A 20,456-nucleotide genomic window follows, 5' to 3' on the forward strand; every position below is an offset into this window, starting at 1 on the left:
TTTCGGTGGAGTAATGCAATGCAAAAATGTTCTAGTTCTACATACCATAATCTTGTCAACTGCTTACCATTTTATTGACATCCTAATTAACATTATATCACTTCTTTCGAACTTGGAGCTGAGCTCTTTACGTGGGCAATGTGTTTAAAAACAACATCAATGCCTCAGTCGCCCCAAACTGAAAAGAACGAAAAAGAAACACATTAAAATGCTACTTTGATGGCCATTAAATACTTTGCTCCGAACAGCCAAGGCCATTGAAATGATCTTTAGCTCTTCCTGAACCCTGGCCTGCAAGCTACGGAAATCATCGGCAACGTTGAACTTTACACGCAAGCTTCAGATCTTCAAGATGATTCTACTTTCAGAACTATCTTCATAAATTCATACACGAGATAGCTTATGGCAGCTGATGGTAAAACCTAAATCAAGCAAAACATTAGATTATAAGAAGAGCTTAAAGTCATAGACAGATATGGTAATGCAAATCAAAGGGCTTACGTCTAACGATGTACTTATGGCAAACTGAACAAAAAAGAGATGGGAACCCAAGAAATGTGCGATAGAAAAGTTGTTATTTTTGTTTTTGTTATAATATATATGAGTGCCCATGCCAACTACATGCACGTCAAATATTCACATGACGAGATTGTTTGACCCTACACATTTGGTAATCAAAGACACTTGTAGGACATTAAATCTTAGGCAGATAGCCATAAGATACATTCCTTAATGTGGTTTAAAAGATTCCTACAAAAGTCATTGAAAGTTGATGCAAATATTCACTTCACAAGTTGTATTGATGATGTTCTACAGGATGTTCTTGAGACGTCATAGTCATATATAATTTACCAGGGCTATCATCACATCTAATGTTATTGACATCTAATAGCAGAAAAACATCTTAATGAACAAAAAAGTTGTTTCTGAAAGAACAGTGGTGCACCTGTAATAAGCTAGGAACTAAGCCCGCATAAAGAGCAGGGACACCCCCCTGATTAACAATCTTGGCACAAGTTGCAACTGCACTCAGCTTTGTTTCCCTAACTTGCATTTGGAGCTGCCTCCTCACAACTTCAAATGGATATGTAGCAGCTTCAGCAAATGCCCCTGCTATGGCACCATACAATAATGTTCTTATAGTACCTAATTCTAATTGTTCCAAAGCATTCAACTCCTGACCACCTTCTTTCATATTTTGGATTCTTTTCCTTCCTTCTGGTGAATGTAGGTAAGCTGATTTTAGCATATCATAAACACCATAAAACACTGCACCTGATGGTGCCATGCTAATAATTGAGGGTACTAAACCCTTATAAAGAGAAAAAAATCCTTCAGTTTGGATCATGTGGCGAAAGGTACCGATGACTCCACCCAAGGCTTCCCCACCTGGTGCCACCATCTTAGTCCGGATCTGCAAGAACAAAGGCCATGAAGGAGTGAGGCCTCTAATGGTTAAAGTATGAGTGCCCAGTGGAAATGGCAAAAAGGGAAGTTCTACCCCGCATGGGTTAGTTTAGTAGGGGGTGGTTGTGGTTGTATGCATTGTAAATAGGAAGTAACAGGTCTTTTTCAGGTGTCTTGTGATTAGTGTGAGTGTTGTGAAAGGGAGAACGGTTACCCCTCCCTAATTTGCAAACGATCTGTATTATGTTTTTGAATCTTCATTAACTGTCCTTTGGGGTTAATATCAATATATAGATACCTGGCAATTCGATAGCACTTAGCAGAGCATGAATCCATCAGAAAGATAGGTACGCATGGCACAAGTAAAATTTACAAAACTCTGTTATGAAGATGCAAAAACTACTTAAGGTCACATGTGTTCACCTATAGAACAGAACAGATCCTGTTTAAGTAAGATCCTAAAACTACTTAGTCACCTATAAAGCAATTGCTACTTACAGTGTCCATAGGAATGCACAGTACAGTTGCAGTAATCCCGGCAGCAGCACCAGCGATAAACCGCTCAAAATTAGTGGTTTCCTCATTTCCGGACCATCTCATCAACTGATTTCTGTATGTATCATAAGCATAGAAATTGATAGCCTTAAAAGGAGCAGTGCGAAGAATGTTGACAAAATTTCCTTTCCAAAAACCGTTCAGACCTTGAGAAGATGCTATGGTCTTGATCAGTTCAATAAGGTTTTTCTGCTCACCGCGAACTATGTACTCTAGCTTCAATCTCTCAAGAGGGGCAACGAAAGTTCTATCATACAGCAAAAACATCATCAATAAACATGCCGTGCGACTAAATCAAGTGATGTAATATTCATAAATCATAGACACACGGCAGAGCGTCTTGCATTCTCATTCATAAATCATAGATATATCATTTTGGGAATTTTTCCTACGGATGAAGCCTTTTCCCATATGAATACTAAATAGAAAGACGATCTAATCAAGTTTTTTTGGTTTCCAGCAACTAGTATTTTGTCTAATTAGTCCCCATTCTGGAAAATAGTGATTCCACCCTACAAAATCATTGAGTTTGATTGTTGAAAATAACTAAAGAATGGGAAACTGGAAGGCAAACCTTGAAACCATAGCAGCAACAGCTCCGGCCCACAGATGCTTGGTCATATTCAAAGCACCAGATCCTCGCAATACAGCTTTCTCTTCCCTCTCTTCTTCTTCCTCATGCTGAATAGCCTTCTCCATCGAACCTTTATTCCCATTTTGTCCCAAATAATCTTCCGAATCCTGAATGTAATCTCCATTCTCTCCACTCCCATTTGCAGACAAGCTCACAGATAAAAAACCACACCCACCCCCATCGGAAACTCCCCTTCTTCCACGACCCAAAATTTGAAAGTTAAGAGTCTTGTGACGACTGTGAGAGCAAGAGGGAGAAAATGAAGCCGACCCAGAAGAGGTTTTAGAAGAGATTAGCGAAACGAAAGAGGGAGGAAGGTTGTCCTCAAGAAACAACCCTCCCAGGAAGATCGAATCAGATGGATCGGATTTGATCAAATGGGTTAACCAGGATTGGTGGTTTCCGTGCATTTCAGAGAGTTAGGCGAGATCGAAAAGGGGGTTATTGTATTTGTGATTGATCAACAAGAACAAGAAGAAGAACAAGAACATAAGGTAGAAGAGTTGGGATTGATCTTAAGAAGAGAGATGAAGGAAAGTGGAGCGGAGAAAGAGAAGTTCGAACAAGACGAGGGAACGGAATAGAAAAGAAAGAAAATAGAGGGGACAAGATTGCGACATTAGGAATTTATAGGTGCTGATTCCATTTCTTGTGCGCTTCACTTAGCTTTCATCGAGTCGTAGGTGGTTTCTGTGTTGTTGTCCGCTTATTGTTATAGTTAAGTTACGAATCATAATGGAACCGCAACTTTAATGTGTATCTTTCTATATATTTTCTTTCCAACAAAGCTAGTTTTAACTCTCATCAACTATGTTCCAATACATCCCAACTTATTATTCTATTGAAATATGTTCAAGTTGGAGTCAAGAATACAAAGTTTATTTAATACATGTTTAGATTAACTTTCTAAATATTAAAAAAAATTATTAGTAAAAAAATGTCCATAAATATTTACAAAGTCATCCTAGAAGCACATTTAATCCTATCAGATATGGGACGAAAATTATCATAACAAGACTGTAATCCACTTGTCAGCATTTTATTATATTTGAAATTAAAATTTAATATACAATTAAGGATTTTTTTTTTTTTTTTATCTAAAAGCTAGCTTATGCTTTTGTTTATTTTTGCTCTTTTCAAGGATGTTGATGATTGGATAATTTGTCTTTATCGGTGAACATGAAGTATATTAACAATGAAGACATGTTATTTGATGATCTTTGAATTAAAGTAGGTTTTAATTTCAAGTCAAGATGCCATATAATAGTCCTCGATCACGATTTAAATCGCATCTATTTCTAAGTGAGGGATATTCTTCAAAAAAAATGAAGATTGATTAATAGTTAATAACTATGAGTAACAAGTGAGTTTGATATGGTCGAGAATCAAGATGAGATGGTAATTTTTAAAATTGGAATATATGAGTGTATTTGAGAGTGATTTTTATGATTAAAATCACTTTTTTGGTTGTCAAATCACTTTCTTATAATTCAATTTTTAAAATCACTTTCATTTCAAACACAAAATTACAGGTCTAGTGTGAGTTGGATTGTAACCTCGAGTAAACTTTATTTATTTTATGAATACCCAAATAAAGTTGTGGATAAGTTAAGATTTAGTTTTCAAAGAACGCAGTTAAAGAAGAAACATGTTCAAATGTTGAAGGATGAATTTCAAGGTGGGCGGCTAGAAGAGAAGGAAGGAAGTTCAAATTTTTGGATAAGTATAGGCTAGATGTTGAGCAGGGTTGGACAGCCAACCATGTCAAGGAGACCTCTAAGGACAAGACATGCAATCAAGCAAAGTATGCTAAGTGAGGAGAGTCATGCTAGGCATTTAAGTTGGCAAGCATGGCTAGGCGAGAAAGGTGTGCTAAATGAGCTACACCATGTGGCCAAGACAAAGTAAGTGTTGTCAAAGTATGACAATGTTTGCCAATCCTCGCATCTCTTTTAGAGGCAGGTTAAGAGTTAGAGAACGGACTCTGAGAGGGGATGTGACACTACTGTCACTATCTTTTTTATTCATAAGCTTAGTTAGTGACTTGAGAGCATGTTGGCATGCCCATAACTTCCACCTTTTCAACAACCATTATGCTCTAATCAAATAAGACAATGACTAATTTTCAAGAGAATCGTCCTCATTTTTATAACCAGAAGAGTTTGAAATCAATGCGTAAAAGACTCCTCTATATTTTTATAATATCATAAAAACGTCGGCAAAAAATTACAAAAATTTAAAAATGGAGTTACAATTAATTTTGTTTGCAAAAGTATTTCTAAATGAATGTAGAAAATATAGTTATAAAAGGAAAACAAATTAAAAAAGTATTAAATCTTTATTTATTACTTAAAAAAACTTATTTCTATGCACTTCAATTCTGCAAGCCTCCGGTTATAATATTCGCAACGTTTCTTCAAAAATATGTTTAAAGAATTTTTTGAAATGAAAAAATAAATATATACCAACAAGTGCTTAGCTCAACCAGCATCTATATGCATTAGAACCGAGAGTTTCGTATTCAAATTCACACCTCTATTGTATTAAAAAAAACACATAAATTCAGTATGGACTTCCGTACTTGAGGGTGGTTCAATGAATTGTTTTCACAAGAGCAGACCATTTGTAACGTGAACAGCCTAGCCAAGGAGACAGATTTCTATGAAACAATACTGAACATTGATATAATTTATAGACAATGTAACAGTTTCAATTACTCCGCAATTAGATATAGTTGGTCAACTCTTAGAATCACAAATCCAAAACGAAAATCTCAACATGTGAGAGGACAGAATGATGATATTTGTTCTTTAGGAACCCCAAAAAGAATCTAATGGCATACAATATTACAAACATCATATCGTTAGAAAATTTCCAATGTCAATTTGTTGAACTAACTCACCGTGAATGATAGCGTATACTGTTTCATTTTGTAGCAATTTTTTTCCTTTTATGTATTGAACTTACACATTGTCTAGCATGCACAACCTCCTCCTTGCTGTTCCGACTGGGATGAATTCACTGCTGGTTTCAAATTTACGTCAACCATGTCCTCCTGCCTTGTTGAAGACAGAGTTTCCATCCCTGGCAGTGCTGCAGCGATCTTACGAAAGAGAGGCTGCAACATTTGTTTCAATGTGAATATGTAAGTCAAACCTATAATCAACGACACGATAAAAGAGGAGAAACTATTGCAAATATAGCAAGGATGCGTAATACAGGTGAACTTTGGATATTGTAAGTTTACTGTTCAGAAATCATAGGATAGGGCTACATTACCTTGATGTTGAACCCAGCTTTGGCACTAGTTTCTATAAACATGACTCCAAACTCGCGAGATTTCGCATCACCTTCTTCGATTGAAACTTGCCTGATTTTGTCATCAAGCAAACAGTATTTAGAGAACTTACTGAAAGATGGACCAGTGTTCCGGGTTTCAATGGATGCAAAATCTATTTATCAGTTACAAATATGAAATGGCAACTAATGTCAAGATTTCTGACAATTTCACAAGATTTGAAGATTTGTCAGCGTAGATCATGCAATCAAAGGCCAATAACAATTAAGTTCAGCTCTAATCCCTTCTCATCATTGCGTACAAAGTATGCACAGAGCACATGCCCCAAATGCAGCCTCCAACCTTCTCAAAGAAAGTGTCAACTCAATCACCCTACACTTTACTAATATCTTGAAGTACAATACTGATCCTATTGTATATTGGAAAATAAAGGGAACAGTTCATGACACATCTTTCTCAACGATATCAATTTTGTTCATTACTCACCTTTTCTCAACAAGATCAGTTTTGTTCCCAACAAGAACGATTATCACATCACTACCCCGTTCTGTTCGTACCTCCTCAATCCACTTGGTGGTGTTCAAAAATGATTGTCTATCTGCGTAACAACGTTTTCAGACCAAAGTTATGAGGACGTCAACAACTAACCAGGATGCATCACAAAACAAAAGGAGAGATAAGACAAAGAGAGCACTAACTAGATACATCATAGACTACGACTGCAACGGAGGAGTCTCTTATGTAACTTGGAATGAGACTCCTAAATCTTTCTTGTCCAGCAGTATCCCTGTGGAATGGTAGCTATTAGGGGAAAATCGTGTGCATGTTAATTAAAATATAAATGTCATTTTTAATACTTAAATTGACAAATAATGTTTAAAATAAAATCGACAAGTTCAATCAGCTTTCGCTTGGTAATTTGATGCAACAAACGTCATGTTTTATATGATTACAGAAAACTCTCTCCAAGCCAGTGCATCAAAAGAAGAAAAATAAAATTTTAGGGTGTCCCATCTGTATTTATCACAATCCTGTAGGATTTATGTCAATAGTTGCACATATCAGACTGAAAATGATCAGATATCCATAACATGTTGAAAAGAACCAGAATTGTAACGTAAGAGTCCGTATGTCGAAACAAAGAATACTACGTAAAACAATCTTCACTAAATGACCGGAAAGAAATAAAACACGTCATACCAAAGCTGCAACCGAATTGTTCGATCTTCAAGGTACATAGTTTTAGATAAAAAGTCAATTCCAATTGTAGCCTGCAATAAATTTCATGTCAGCACGAAGAAAGGAGGTCAACAGGCAGAGATTTTAAGCATTTCAGACTACAAAATTCTGAAATATATTTTGTTTTTTTAAGGCATGAACCATCTGCTCCGCTCCCTCTCTCGGATCTAATGAAATCTAGATAATCTGATAATGCATATATTCAACCCTAATATTAGCAATTTCCCCTGTTCTATATGGTCTTCTTTATACAGAAAACAAAAGAAACTATTCCATTGACTAACAAGGAATGTCCGGAGCCACCACCAGATGTAGCTAAATCAAAAACATAATCTAAATCATACGATAAATCTGATCGATTGCAAAAAGATAAATCATGAATCGTCAAAAAGGTGCTGGTGTTGACAAAATTCATAAACATAACGGAATACATTTTCCATTTGACCAACTAAACAAACACGATTAGAAACAACGCCACATAACTCGGATCCACATGAATCCCCAGAAATATGTATCCAGATATGTATAAATACAGAAACAGATTATGGGACTAACTAAATAATTTCTCCAAATAAAATTAGAAAAAGAAGAAGGGGTTAAAATGACGAAAAAAAGAAAGAAAGAAAGAAAGAATTAATTAGGGAGATAGAAAGAGGACCTGATAGGTAGTATCAAACTTGTCGTACATGAAGCGGGTGATAATGCTGGTTTTACCAACGGATTGATCGCCGAGGAAGACGAGCTTGTATTTGGCGAGAGGAGAAACCGTCGCCATGAAGGGAAAATGAGTGTAGCGATGAAAATTCAAAGGAAGATGGATGGATCTAAAAAGAAAAGCGGGGGAACTTTTCTGGATGAAGGAAAATGAATCAGCGAATGCTTTATTTTTGTTATTTTAAAAGTTCGTTTCTCTCGGCCGGGTGGTGCAGCCCTGCACGCAGGAGAAACCGCCAACGATGACGAAGACAAGAAAAGTCAAATGTTTAAAACTTTAACAAACTTGCGCTTTTATCCTCCATTTCATGACGCGCCAAACTTAAGCCTCCCCTCCCCTCCCCTCCTTTCCTTTCGCCCTCCCTTTCTTTGCCATGCAATTTCCTTAACCAACCACAATTCTTACTCCACCGCTTTTCTCTTCTCTACCTTTAAAACCCTTTTTTTTTCCAATTTATTACCTATAACATAACTTCATTGTTATTGTGCATTATTTTTGCTGTTTTCATTAATATTGTTTTTCTTGTTGTTATTATTATTTCAGTTGAATAATTTGCGAGATGAAGAAATTCGACATTTTTGAATTTTTTTTTTAACTTTTGGATTAAAGGAATGTCAACGATCCTTGGAAACACATATTTTATCCTTAAGTGTGTTTGGAATACATCTTTAAATGTTTAATTTATAAAATGATTCATTTTAAAAAATATTATAGTATTTAACAACTCTTAAAATGACTTTTATAGTGTATTTAGAGTATAAGTAAAAGTGATTTCTTAGGAAAACATACTTCGTCCCAAGTGAGACATTTTTGTTGATACGTAAGGATGCATTTTCCAAGTTATTTTTTAGGCGTTCAATTAGCATTGTAAATGTAGCAACTACTCCTACGCTTTCTTTAAAATACGGAATAATTTAATTAGGTATCGGTACATGATAGTGGGAAGTGTTTCCCTTAATTAAGTGCAAAGCCCACGTTGCATGAGCTTCCTTCTCTCACGCCCATTTTGAGGGTTCAAATGCATTTTTTTTAGTATAACTGTACAAGAGTTTCAACTTCACCTGTAACGTTTTTGTATTATATACGTTTCATAAGCATAACAACCATTAGCTTTTTCGTTTCTTATTTATATATATAAAGAAACATTTCTAAAGTTATTTATTTTCTTCCTAGTTTCCAAGTTATCAAAAACGAAAAGGAAATATACTTATCATATAATAAAACGTAGGATTAACGTTGAATAATAATAATAATAAAATGACATCGTTTCTTTCCATCCATATTCAAACAGTAGTGAATAATTTGGAAACCAAGAAGAAAATAAATAACTTTAGATACTGTTCGTATATTGTTAAGGCATATAGGTTAATTTCACTTCTCCAATGCTCATCCGGAACTGAAGAATGAAATGATCATATACATCATCGATTTACAGCTTATAGCAAGTCCAAATACAGAATTCTATGAATTCAAAGAGAAATCAAGTATTTTGTACTCTTAGCAACTACAATTATCAATCAATCAGATGACTAAATTATGAAGATATAGCCATTTGTGTAGCTTTGATAATGTGATACATCTACAAACTCCATCCATGCAATGAGATCGTGTTCGGGTAAATAACAGTCAGTGGCTATAATTCCTTCTTTTTAACTCTGTAGGGATACTTTTGATATATAGAAATACTACTAACCACTAGGGGAAGAGCCACAATGCAATACATTGAAGGCGGTTTCCCTTCGAATATGAACTGCAGCAATGCTGTCACAAGAAGTGCCGACACAATCACAAATCCCTGCAACCGTGATGAGAGTTCCAAACATAAGTGGACATAAAAATTCAACCGATGGAAAAGCTTATTTTAAACTAGAAGAAATGAAATGGAGCAAGCTCGTGGTGAGTATGAAACCCGGTTGATGAGGTTCATATTCTTGGCGATAATGTTCAAGAACAATCTGAGGGGTCAAAAATACCAATCTAAAACTTGCCTTTCGAACACCACCAGCCCTACTTGTGACTAGTCCAACAAGAATTCCACCAAGAGCATTGAATATGACTGGAATCTGAAACAAAACGACAGAAAAGAAAAGTACATTTACTAAAAAACGAAAATGAATCTCTCCAGCTTCAGCAAGTAATTGGTGTCCTTTCATCCAAAAGAAAATGTCATGGAAGCAAGTTATCAACTTCTTACTGATAATGCTTAATCAGGAAACTGTAAAACTATAAGAAGTAGATCAAAGCAATTCACGAACTCATATATGGCAATGACATTATATTACCATGGTGAGAATAGTCCAGCCGTAGAAAAAACCATGCTGTCTGATAGCTTCTCCATCAGGTGATTTATATGTACTAGCAAATAGAAACAGACTTCCAACTACAGACATTTCTACGGTCATCAAGTATGATGAATGTTTCTTAACCTGTTAGAAAGAAAACTCTTCATTAGAAAGGACCAAACACATAATTACTCGATTGTTTCTTGGAGCATGGAATCTAAATAAATTAAAAAAACCATCACACACCTGTGAAGACCATTGACACAATGCAGAAGCCAGACCAGAAAGTACAGAAGCAACCAAGACAGGAATAATCCCATGAAACAAAATTTGATCAGGACTGCCATCACTGAAACCCTTACTAGATCCTTCCCCTATACTCAGAAGAACGGCAGCAACAATCAACAAGAATAGAGCCCCAATTTGCTGAATGGACTGCTTCTGCCTATACATAAAACAGGTCACTCCGCCAAGTAAGTCGTAAGAAATTGTTTTGGATCTTATGCTCTAATCAGAAATGAGTACGGTACATCATTAGACACGCTGTTCTTAGTCACATAACGAAGATTACAAAATTTGGGCCAAGCACAGCGTGAGAAAAGGGAAGATGGTCAAAGTTGGTGGGAGTCAGTTAAGAAACTGAAGTACAGGTCTTGGTAGAGAGATAGCGAGAGACTCTTATGAAAACGAACTCCAAAGTTAGGATAGCAAATAAGTGTTCCACAGTACACCATAACAACTCAATCAGTCCACTGAACAATTACACAAGTTTCCAACAAGGATAATGCAAGCCTATAAAAACGTGGCGTTCCATTTTAATTTCGAATAGACAGAAGAATTATTGGAACATACCTGAGTAAAAAATATGTACATACAGCAGTGAAGAGTATTTTTGTTTGATTCAGCATTGAGAATGTCAAAGAATCAAGATTCTTGTAAGCTATCTGCAGCAGGCTATTTTGTAATGCGTAAATAATAGCAGGAAGTCCTGAAGCAGTCAATGCACCAGCAACAGTCCACTCACTAAAAGTTTTCTTTAAACTTCCTTCTTTCACCATGATAACCAGAGCACATACGACCTGCAAAGCACAAAAAAATTTCTTTGAGATATTGGTGAGAAAAGTAGATCATTACCAAAAATTTACGATTGGATGAAAGAAACAGAAAAATACCTTCACAATCTCACAAGTTAAGACAGATGAAGTCACAATAACTTCTCGTCTGCAGGGAGAATCAAATGGTTAACATCGTGTACAACACCCGAAATCAATTATAATTATGAGACAAAAAAATCTCAATATGAATTCAATCCATAAAAAATGCATGATGCGTAAAACGGTGACAACAAAAAACAATACGATTTTATGCAAACAAGTCAAGATTTGAAATGTCAGGACACTGAGCATCAGAAAGAGAAAAAAACTAATAATTTGAATCCTCAAAACCAATTTACACACTTCACAAAGTCCCAATTCGTTTAACAACATAATGGTTATATACTGTTTTGTGTGTATACCTCCACAACATATTTCAGAAAAAAAAATGCCGCCAACAAGAAACCGTAAAAAAACCATCATCAAAAGAGTGAATCTCCAATTCGACACATAATCCTAATTCGAGAAACGATATAGGAAAAATAACATAAACATGTGAACTTCAAATCCTAAGAACCATTAGGAACTCACAAAAACATAGCAATACTTGAAATTCAGACAGAAAGTGCAAAACCCAGATAATTTTTCTCATCCATACTTCGCGACGACAATATTAATCCCAAAAAAAAAACACAAAGATTGAAAAAACAAAAAATGAGAAAGTACCTCGTAAATCTCTTGGAGATTAGGGGTTGAGCTCCGTACTGAAGAGCAAGTAAAATGGAGTAAAGCAAAATTCCCCTGTTCATCTGATCGGCCCTAGTGGCCGCATCTTTGGGCTTTTTCTTTGGAGCTACAGACGACATCAGCGCAACCTACCGGAGTTCTCCTCCAAGCTGAAAACTCCGATGCGGATGCGTCAATGAGTTGCGAGCATACGCAGTTCCTTGCCTTTCAATCTTGGAACCCGGGGTAGGAACAGTCGAAACGACGTCGTGCAGTCAGATACGCCCAAAAAGGAAGAAGTTGGTTTGGTGTGTTTTTCTTTTAACATTGTGCTTAAGGTTTTTGACTTCACAAATTACAAATTAGGGTCACAACTCACAATAAAATATTGCCCTAAAAAAACCACATGGGTTATAATTAGTGATATCATACCATATAAATTTTTACATATCCTTCTGAGTTGTATATTTAATCGTATCGGTGGTTATAATTAGTATCTTTTCAAAATTGGTTATTAATATTCGATTTGATCACGAAATTTAAATCTTCAAAACTTCCAAAAAAAAAAATTATGACGATTGAATTTTATGATGGTGACTTATTCGATTTGGTGATTTTATTTTTGTTTAAATTAAAATACTAAAATAATTTCATTGATTATAAACGGATAAATTGCAAAAATCACATAACTATTACAGTTATACCTCCAAACTCTCTAAAATATATAAAAAAAAAAAATTACTACACTGTATATTTCACAATAGCCTAATTTGAAGAAATTGTAATAATTTTATAATTAATTTTTATCATTTAGAAGTTTAATTTCTACTAATAATAAGTTTGAAAGTTCAATTTGAAAATTATTTTAGACAATTGAATATTCAACTACCATACTATATGTGTTTTAGGGAATCAAACATACAAGGAACATGTGTTGCACTTTTATTCTATACAAAAGAACAATTGTGTTACTTGATCCTTGTACATGTATATATTAGTATATGTGTCAAGTTACTATGTAGTTTGGTTTTTATATTTATATGTTTTCACATAGGGATGACATTTACATATTGGCATAGTTGAGTTGGAGATGCTTTTTTCGTCTTTTGACTCGACGAAAACTACTTTTCAATTAAAATTTATATTTTGTTATCTCATGAACTTTTTCTTTTTCTTTTGCAAAAAGAAATTGTGTGACTATTCTGACTTTTATGTTACAAATATATCATAAGTATCATATTTGTACCATTTTTATATTTGTTAGTGACATGTCTTTACCACTCGTAAATTGACAAATATACATTTCTACTATTAAGACATCAAGATAGGAACAAGAGAGCAAATAATTATTAATAAAAAAAAAAATCAAACAAAGTTTATGTATTTTCGTATGTAGTTGATGTAATATGCAAGTGATAGACCTATTAAGAACATGATTTAATGCAAGTGATTTTTAGAAATCAATAGTGCATTTAACGTAAAATTTTTATAAGACGGAGACATATTGTATCTTCAAGATTATTTTCGTTTAAATGTATTCTTAAACAGTTACTATATAGTATAACTAACCTATATAATCAAGTTGCAAAAGTATAAACTTATCTGACAAAATAAATTTCAATCACAAATAAATAATCAGAGAACATTTTGAAGCTTTCATTACGAATGGCAACTCCACTTTCTCTAAATAAAATGCGAATGAAAAAAAGAAAAGAAAAACAATAGTGTGAAATGCCTACCATAAATTAAACATTATAAAATAAAAAGAAAAAGGAATTTTACACAAGAAGAAAGAGAGAATTAATTAGGCATGTAAAAAGGTGTCCACTCCACATGAGAGAGTAACAAGGAATATTATTTCTGAAAATAAGTGATAAACTTTGACGGGGATAATATGCATAAATTAGGAGTATTAATAGTTATATAGAATTAAAATGTAATTAAATTGGAAAATAATAAATTTATATTTAAAAAGAAAAATGGACAGAAGTGGTGTTGAGTTGTGAGTCTCAGATAGAGAGTTGCAAGATTTTGACCGGTTTTGTTCACGTGAGATTGGCCAAAACGATTTCTTTATTTTAAGATTCTATAGCGCAGGTCTTATCAACGGCCGAAACCCTAAGCATCGAATAAATTACAGTAATTAGAAAGAGAATCTTGTGGGAATTGGGGTCAGAATCAACGGCACGGATTTAAACCTTATATAAGACCGACCACTGCCATTGCGCAGCCTTACCTTTGATTCTCCATCTCCTTCTCCATAGTTGAGCTTTCTGAGTGGACAAGGGGAGTTCTCGTCATGTGTGGAATCCTCGCAGTTTTAGGCTGCGTTGACAGCTCTCAGGCCAAGCGCTCACGAATCATTGAATTGTCTCGGAGGTCCTTTTTCTTCCATTTCTTTTACTCCAATCCTCTTCCTCTTTCGTTCTTGATGCCAATGCATGCCAAATACACGTTTTGAATGTTATACAATATATAGCACTGCATTTGTTTTATGAGATTCTTCTTTACCTATTGCTATTTGTTTGGAAACAGGGGATTTTTTTATTGTTTATTTTTATTGATTTGTTGTTTTTCTTTTGAATTGTTTGAAACTGTAGGCTGCGCCATAGAGGTCCCGACTGGAGTGGTTTGCATTGTTTTGAAAACTGTTATCTTGCTCATCAACGGTTAGCTATTGTAGACCCCACTTCCGGGGATCAACCCCTTTATAACGAAGACAAGACCGTTGTTGTTACGGTAAAGATGAAATGGATACCATTTCTGCATATATACTATATATACTTGGTTATATTATCATTATGCTGTCATGTTGTGTAGCTTCTATTTTTCGTCTTTTTGTTTATGGTTTCTAAAGAAAAAATTAAGCTCGTTTCCAAGATTTGATAGAAAGACCGGATATGATATTCACAGGACATAAAGTTTGATCGAAATGTGTGAGAGTTGACGAAGGAATAAAGGTTTTTCTATTGTGCATTTTATTTCTGTTATGACCCTGGATCAAATCTACCATATACTATTTGTCAGTTTTAATAATGCTCTGAACAGTCGATATAGTTTATTTGTGACTATGTATGTGGACTGCTTAAGATTTAATATGTTTTAAATTGTTCTGGAATTCTTACAACGTTGTATTGCATGTTTAATTTGATTATGATGCTCCCCTTATTTCTTAATGAAGAAATTATTAAGTTTTCTTTAGTTTTGAGATATGTTTTGCAATTGTAACCTAGTATCAGTTGGTTATTTAAATGTTTCGATATTGTCTTGTTTGAGGCCTTTTGATTGAAGCAGTCTTGTGCCCATAGATGGCCTACTCTATTTAAAAGATTGTTGCTTGCATTTACTTTACATCAATAACAAAAAACGCAACTAAATTTGAATTTTGAACCATGTACTAGGTTAATGGAGAGATTTACAACCACAAGGAATTGCGAGAGAAGCTTAAGGGTCATCAATTCCGAACTGGTAGTGACTGCGAAGTGATTGCACACCTTGTAAGTAGCCAAGAACTTGCTGATATAACTTATCCGTGTACCTATGATTTTTCCGTTATTAGTTTTTTAATTCATATCACATATATTTTCCAGTATGAAGAATATGGAGAAGAGTTTGTGGACATGTTGGATGGAATGTTTTCCTTCGTCCTTCTTGATACTCGTAGCAAAACTTTTATTGCAGCTAGGGATGCTATTGGGATCACTCCGCTATATATGGGATGGGGTCTTGATGGTATGCAATTTCACATCAGCATTTGATTGATGACCTCATGTTGCCGTGAGGAAACTCTCCAGTTGATACTTGATGTTCCTTTATATTACTACATTCAGTTTTACTGATTGGTTTTTGAATATATATGACTGCTACCTTCTTGCTAGGATCAATCTGGTTTGCTTCTGAGATGAAAGCTCTTAGTGATGACTGTGAGAGATTTGTTTCTTTTCTTCCTGGTCATATATATTCTAGCAAACAAGGTATGCAGCTTTTTTCTCGAACTATGATAAATCCGTAATTCTAGATTTTTCCAGTTTGCACAAGAGTAATAACATTATGTCCCCAACTATTGTAAACCTAGCACACAAGGTATGCTTAAGAGTAACATTAACCAATTAAATTCATTACTAAATGGTGGGTTTTAAATGTTTTTAGGAGGATTAAGAAGATGGTATAACCCTCCTTGGTTCACAGAGATGGTACCATCAGGTTCCTATGATCCTTTGGTTCTACGTAATGCATTTGAGAAGGCAAGTTCTGGACTTCTCATTTTTGACTTATCACACTATTGTCTTCTTCAAGGAGTTTCTTCCATTGTTAGCCTTTGATGTTTACTGTTTTACAAGGAGCTTTAAATTGAAAACCTGCTGCTAGGTTTCTTTGCATATCTATCTTGGTTGACGAGTCATCCGAATGTCTCATATTCTAAGCTTTTCCAATTTTAAGCTTTCCTACTGTATGTTTATTGTGTAGGCTGTTACTAAAAGACTTATGACAGATGTGCCATTTGGAGTCCTTTTATCTGGAGGACTGGATTCATCACTGGTTGCTGCTGTTGCCTGCCGGCATTTGGCTGATTCTGAAGCAGCTCGTCAGTGGGGGTCGCAATTACACACCTTCTGTGTTGGATTGAAGGTATGATAATGAGGGAAGCGAGCATATCTTTTACCTGAAAAATAGTGAACTTTTTTATTAAAGGATATCCCCTCTATAATACTCTTAAAAGAAGAAGAAAAAAAAAAGAGAGACCCCTCTATAATAGATTTTTTTTCCTCTCATATATATATATATATTAACGTTGTGGCTGGTTTCTTTCTTGTGTGATGAACAAATTAGGCGTTCTACTATTGATATGTAGGTTTAGTAAAATTTTAAATGTAATAATCGACAGGTACAGTTACATTTACTTGTGATAGAAGTTGTTTAAAGCATGGCCTTAAATCTTGATTATTTTCATTATTGTAACTTAAGATAGGCCTTCATTAAATAATACTTCACTTTTCCTTACCAGCATAATTTTAATTGGATATGAGGATAATTATTGAACTTTTAGCTGAGTGCTGTTGCTTGCATCTCCATTTCTGTTTGCTTTGGAATTTCTGATACATTCCTATTTAATATCATCCAAAAGCTTGTTTTGTGTGTCATTGCCAAGTTATTTCTTTTTCAGGAAGAATTGATTTTGAGTGTTGGGTTTTAGCACATCCATGCAACGCAGTCTTGCCCTTATGTTTTTAAAATCTAACAAGAGATCTTGTCCTTAGTATTATTTTTTTGTTCTTCTGCGTGGCCAAAATTATGTAGTTATTAAAGAATTTCTTTTCGAGAATGGGTTGTTTTTTTCTATGGCCTCGGTAAATATGGTGGAACTAGCCACGATTGAGTCAAATCATTCTTCTATTCACTTATGTTATGCTACTTTTATTGTATTTAGGGTTCTCCTGATCTTGGTGCTGCTAGAGAGGTAGCTGATTACCTTGGAACTCGTCATCACGAGTTCCACTTTACTGTGCAGGTAATTGTCTTTGATGAGATCAATTCAAAATCCATTTTAAAATTTTCACTACCAAATAATGTGTTTGTATTCTGCGTATTCTTCCATATCAGGAAGGTATAGATGCGCTTGAGGAAGTGATTTACCACATCGAGACATACGATGTGACCACTATCAGAGCTAGCACACCTATGTTCCTTATGTCCCGGAAAATCAAATCTTTGGGAGTGAAAATGGTTCTTTCCGGAGAAGGTTCAGATGAAATTTTTGGAGGTTACTTGTACTTCCATAAGGCACCAAACAAAAAGGAGTTTCATGAAGAAACATGCAGAAAGGTATTATTTTCCCTCCTTTTTCAACACATTGGGATGCTAGGCGAGGATAGTTATTCATGCTGTAATGTTTCTTTTACCTTGTTCTAATTTATTTTCTTTTGATGTTATCAGATTAAAGCTCTTCATTTATATGACTGTTTGAGGGCCAATAAGTCAACCTCAGCATGGGGTCTAGAGGCTCGTGTCCCTTTTCTTGATAAAGAATTTATAAACATAGCCATGAGCATAGATCCCGATTGGAAAATGGTACGTATTGTTTGTTGATGAAAATGGTGGTGGCTTGAGCATGTTGTATACCCCACTCTTTACCTTTCCAAGTCGAATGTGGCTCATCTGCGAACAAAACATAGCTTTTGTTTGCTATTTAGCATATAAAGGATAAAAGTGAAAATGGTCAATAGTAAGATCTTATTATTTTTCTGGAATGTAGCAGAAAAATAAAAGAGATATTCTTGTTGGTGGACAACAACCCTCTACATTTCTCTAAAATGGTATATTCCACTTTGGGCATAAAGCTCTAGTGATTTTACTTCACCAAAGGATTTCATACTAATTGAGTTATTGTCTCACTTATGTACTTATGGGGTTGTGATCTTTCTCTTATCTAGCGTATGTGGGATTTTTGTCACATTTTCAACAGTGATAATAAGACTGATTAATGTTAAATATTTAACATCACACATCACTTCACATGTTTTCCTTTTCTGGGTATTCATTTCTTTAGCTCATTTCATTTAACGGTTGTCATCTCCTTGGTGGAATTGCCTTCTCTTAAATTTGAGCTCAGTTAGTACTTTAACATTGTTGGATCAATTGAAAAAAAAAAGGTGGTACTGATCTAATCATATCTCTCTATCAAAAATCTGTACAAGTTCTGTTGGAATATTATCATCAACGAATAAAGTTTATAACACTAGTTGCTATAAATTTTTAACTGCAGATCAGGCGTGATATTGGGAGAATTGAGAAATGGATCTTGCGCAATGCATTTGATGATGAGAAGGAACCATATTTGCCCAAGGTAGTTTCTGTCTTTGCTTTGTGTTCACCAAATTAGAATGAACTGTGTACTTTGCATATTCCCCTTCTTTCTTTCTTTTCTCCTTCAAGGCATCAAATCATTATTTGTTTTTTTACCCAAGGAAGAATATTGAATATGTCGAACCCCGTCCTTGTTTCTAGCACATATTGTACAGGCAAAAAGAACAATTCAGTGACGGTGTTGGATACAGTTGGATTGACGGTTTGAAGGATCACGCAGAGAAACAAGTAAGCTTTCTCTCAATCTTTCTCACTATTGTAGCAGTAGTTGACATATTCAGATATTCTTTGCTCAGGGAATCAGGGTTAAATAACGATTCTTTGTTCCTATCAGGTGACTGATTCCATGTTGGTGAATGCTAACTTTATCTACCCAGAAAATACTCCTACCACTAAAGAAGCATATTACTACCGAACAATATTTGAGAAATTCTTCCCAAAGGTGCTGTTTTGTGTTGTTTTTTAATGATATGTAGTACGAATTTCCCCAGCCTTTGATGCACTTCATTCACTAATTAAACAAAGTACTGAAGTATGACATTCTTCATTTACAACAGAATGCTGCTAGATCAACTGTCCCAGGAGGTCCAAGCGTGGCATGCAGTACAGCAAAAGCAGTGGAATGGGACGCTGCATGGTCGAAAAATCTGGACCCCTCTGGTCGTGCTGCACTTGGTGTTCATGTAGCTGCATATGACGAAAAGCTGAATGGTAAAATTGCTAATGTACCGAATGACTCTCCCCAAGAAATCAAAGTAACAGTCGAGCAAGCTGCGGCCGTAGTATAGTTCAAGTCCAGTCCTCCTCCTAGTTTGTGGCATCCTCAAATGAATGAAGTTCATTCTTAAAGTAAAAAGGTAATCCTATATTACTGTCCGTCTTAGTATTATATCTTAACCACCGGCGGATTTAGTATAGACCTAGCCACCGGTGGGTATTTAGTATATATGTAACTGAAACAATGCCTCTAATAGTAGCTAGCCTAACAGTAAAACCGTCCTCCAGCTCTCTCTACACCAAGATTATTTTTACTGGATTATAAAGCTCCTGTCAACAAAATTTTCTGGCTTTGCCACTGATCTTTTAACGCTAATTATTGTGATCCTTTCAAGATATCCACCATCTCATGTTATAATACCATTATTGCAGAACTGTATGTTGATGAAATATTGCCTTCTGTAGTTCTAATCCATTTTGTTAATTATGTTTCGACAGATACTGATATGAAGACTGGTCTTGAAATTTTCTCGAAGACAATGATTGGCCTCTAGTTTTTCACTGTTCAAATGTAGCCCAAGTTCCCCTTTCTCTAGTGTTTTTAACGTTTAGTTCTTGCTTCTTTGTTCGTAACTTACTACAATGGCATGATAATAAAATGGTAATAGTCCTGTTTAATATATTTTCCTTGATCTAAGTTTTTCTTTTCTACATTTATCGATAAATCCAGATTTTATATGCGTCCTTCGTAGTCAGCACGACTCTACAATTCGCAGGTTAATTGGGTCTAATGATTAGTTTGATTCGTACATTAGTTGCCGTCTGGTGGGACCTTGCACTTGGATTGCTTTATAATTATAAATGCAAATATGGAAGAAGTTGCCTTTTTTCTATCAATTATGAAAAAATGATGCGTCCTCTCCAA

The 20,456-nt window shown here is 35.0% G+C and overlaps 4 protein-coding genes across 4 annotated transcripts; 1 reads left to right on the top strand and 3 right to left on the bottom strand.

The window, feature by feature from the left end:
* On the bottom strand, positions 1-3,292 carry LOC103484968 (probable mitochondrial adenine nucleotide transporter BTL3). The gene is made up of 4 exons (XM_008442370.3): positions 2,537-3,292; positions 1,906-2,209; positions 947-1,414; positions 1-422 (listed from the first exon to the last, which is right to left on the bottom strand). The coding sequence occupies exons 1-4, from the start codon at positions 3,004-3,006 to the stop codon at positions 348-350; spliced, it is 1,317 nt and encodes a 438-aa protein (XP_008440592.1). The 5' UTR covers positions 3,007-3,292; the 3' UTR covers positions 1-347.
* Positions 3,293-5,297: 2,005 nt separating this feature from the next.
* Positions 5,298-8,210, bottom strand: LOC103484969 (ras-related protein RABH1e). Its single transcript, XM_008442371.2, has 6 exons — positions 7,792-8,210; positions 7,095-7,165; positions 6,593-6,681; positions 6,381-6,492; positions 5,876-5,966; positions 5,298-5,714 (listed from the first exon to the last, which is right to left on the bottom strand). The coding sequence occupies exons 1-6, from the start codon at positions 7,906-7,908 to the stop codon at positions 5,571-5,573; spliced, it is 624 nt and encodes a 207-aa protein (XP_008440593.1). The 5' UTR covers positions 7,909-8,210; the 3' UTR covers positions 5,298-5,570.
* A 955-nt stretch (positions 8,211-9,165) lies between these two features.
* LOC103484970 (UDP-N-acetylglucosamine transporter ROCK1) lies at positions 9,166-12,239 on the bottom strand. The gene is made up of 7 exons (XM_008442372.3): positions 11,951-12,239; positions 11,303-11,351; positions 10,983-11,209; positions 10,377-10,575; positions 10,131-10,274; positions 9,837-9,911; positions 9,166-9,643 (listed from the first exon to the last, which is right to left on the bottom strand). The coding sequence occupies exons 1-7, from the start codon at positions 12,088-12,090 to the stop codon at positions 9,482-9,484; spliced, it is 996 nt and encodes a 331-aa protein (XP_008440594.2). The 5' UTR covers positions 12,091-12,239; the 3' UTR covers positions 9,166-9,481.
* A 1,774-nt stretch (positions 12,240-14,013) lies between these two features.
* LOC103484971 (asparagine synthetase [glutamine-hydrolyzing] 2) lies at positions 14,014-20,213 on the top strand. Its single transcript, XM_008442373.3, has 15 exons — positions 14,014-14,329; positions 14,551-14,689; positions 15,352-15,447; positions 15,541-15,682; positions 15,829-15,924; positions 16,100-16,194; positions 16,418-16,579; positions 17,379-17,459; positions 17,552-17,773; positions 17,885-18,019; positions 18,714-18,794; positions 18,956-19,042; positions 19,149-19,256; positions 19,372-19,671; positions 20,030-20,213. Exons 1-14 carry the CDS (start codon positions 14,250-14,252, stop codon positions 19,600-19,602), a joined length of 1,755 nt encoding a protein of 584 aa, XP_008440595.1. The 5' UTR covers positions 14,014-14,249; the 3' UTR covers positions 19,603-19,671; positions 20,030-20,213.
* Positions 20,214-20,456: the final 243 nt, after the last annotated feature.

Source organism: Cucumis melo, chromosome 8 (assembly GCF_025177605.1).
Source record: "Cucumis melo cultivar AY chromosome 8, USDA_Cmelo_AY_1.0, whole genome shotgun sequence".
Classification (NCBI taxonomy): domain Eukaryota; kingdom Viridiplantae; phylum Streptophyta; class Magnoliopsida; order Cucurbitales; family Cucurbitaceae; genus Cucumis; species Cucumis melo.

Bases quoted from the DNA above. Each gene is read 5' to 3' on its own strand.
- LOC103484969 (XM_008442371.2), bottom strand. From the start codon at position 7,908: ATGGCGACGGTTTCTCCTCTCGCCAAATACAAGCTCGTCTTCCTCGGC. The intron at 6,682-7,094 runs GTATGACGTGTT...ACCATTCCACAG, and splicing joins ACAATTCGGTTGCAGCTTTG to GGATACTGCTGGACAAGAAA. The intron at 6,493-6,592 runs GTTAGTGCTCTC...GTTGTTACGCAG, and splicing joins CGTAGTCTATGATGTATCTA to ATAGACAATCATTTTTGAAC.
- LOC103484970 (XM_008442372.3), bottom strand. From the start codon at position 12,090: ATGTCGTCTGTAGCTCCAAAGAAAAAGCCCAAAGATGCGGCCACTAGG. The intron at 10,275-10,376 runs GTGTGTGATGGT...TCTTTCTAACAG, and splicing joins TGTGTCAATGGTCTTCACAG to GTTAAGAAACATTCATCATA. The intron at 9,912-10,130 runs GTAATATAATGT...GTTTTGTTTCAG, and splicing joins GCTGGACTATTCTCACCATG to ATTCCAGTCATATTCAATGC.
- LOC103484968 (XM_008442370.3), bottom strand. From the start codon at position 3,006: ATGCACGGAAACCACCAATCCTGGTTAACCCATTTGATCAAATCCGAT. The intron at 2,210-2,536 runs GTTTGCCTTCCA...GCTGTATGATAG, and splicing joins GTTGCTGCTATGGTTTCAAG to AACTTTCGTTGCCCCTCTTG. The intron at 1,415-1,905 runs GTAAGTAGCAAT...TTGTTCTTGCAG, and splicing joins TGTGCATTCCTATGGACACT to ATCCGGACTAAGATGGTGGC.
- LOC103484971 (XM_008442373.3), top strand. From the start codon at position 14,250: ATGTGTGGAATCCTCGCAGTTTTAGGCTGCGTTGACAGCTCTCAGGCC. The intron at 15,925-16,099 runs GTATGCAGCTTT...AAATGTTTTTAG, and splicing joins TATATATTCTAGCAAACAAG to GAGGATTAAGAAGATGGTAT. The intron at 17,774-17,884 runs GTATTATTTTCC...TGATGTTATCAG, and splicing joins ATGAAGAAACATGCAGAAAG to ATTAAAGCTCTTCATTTATA.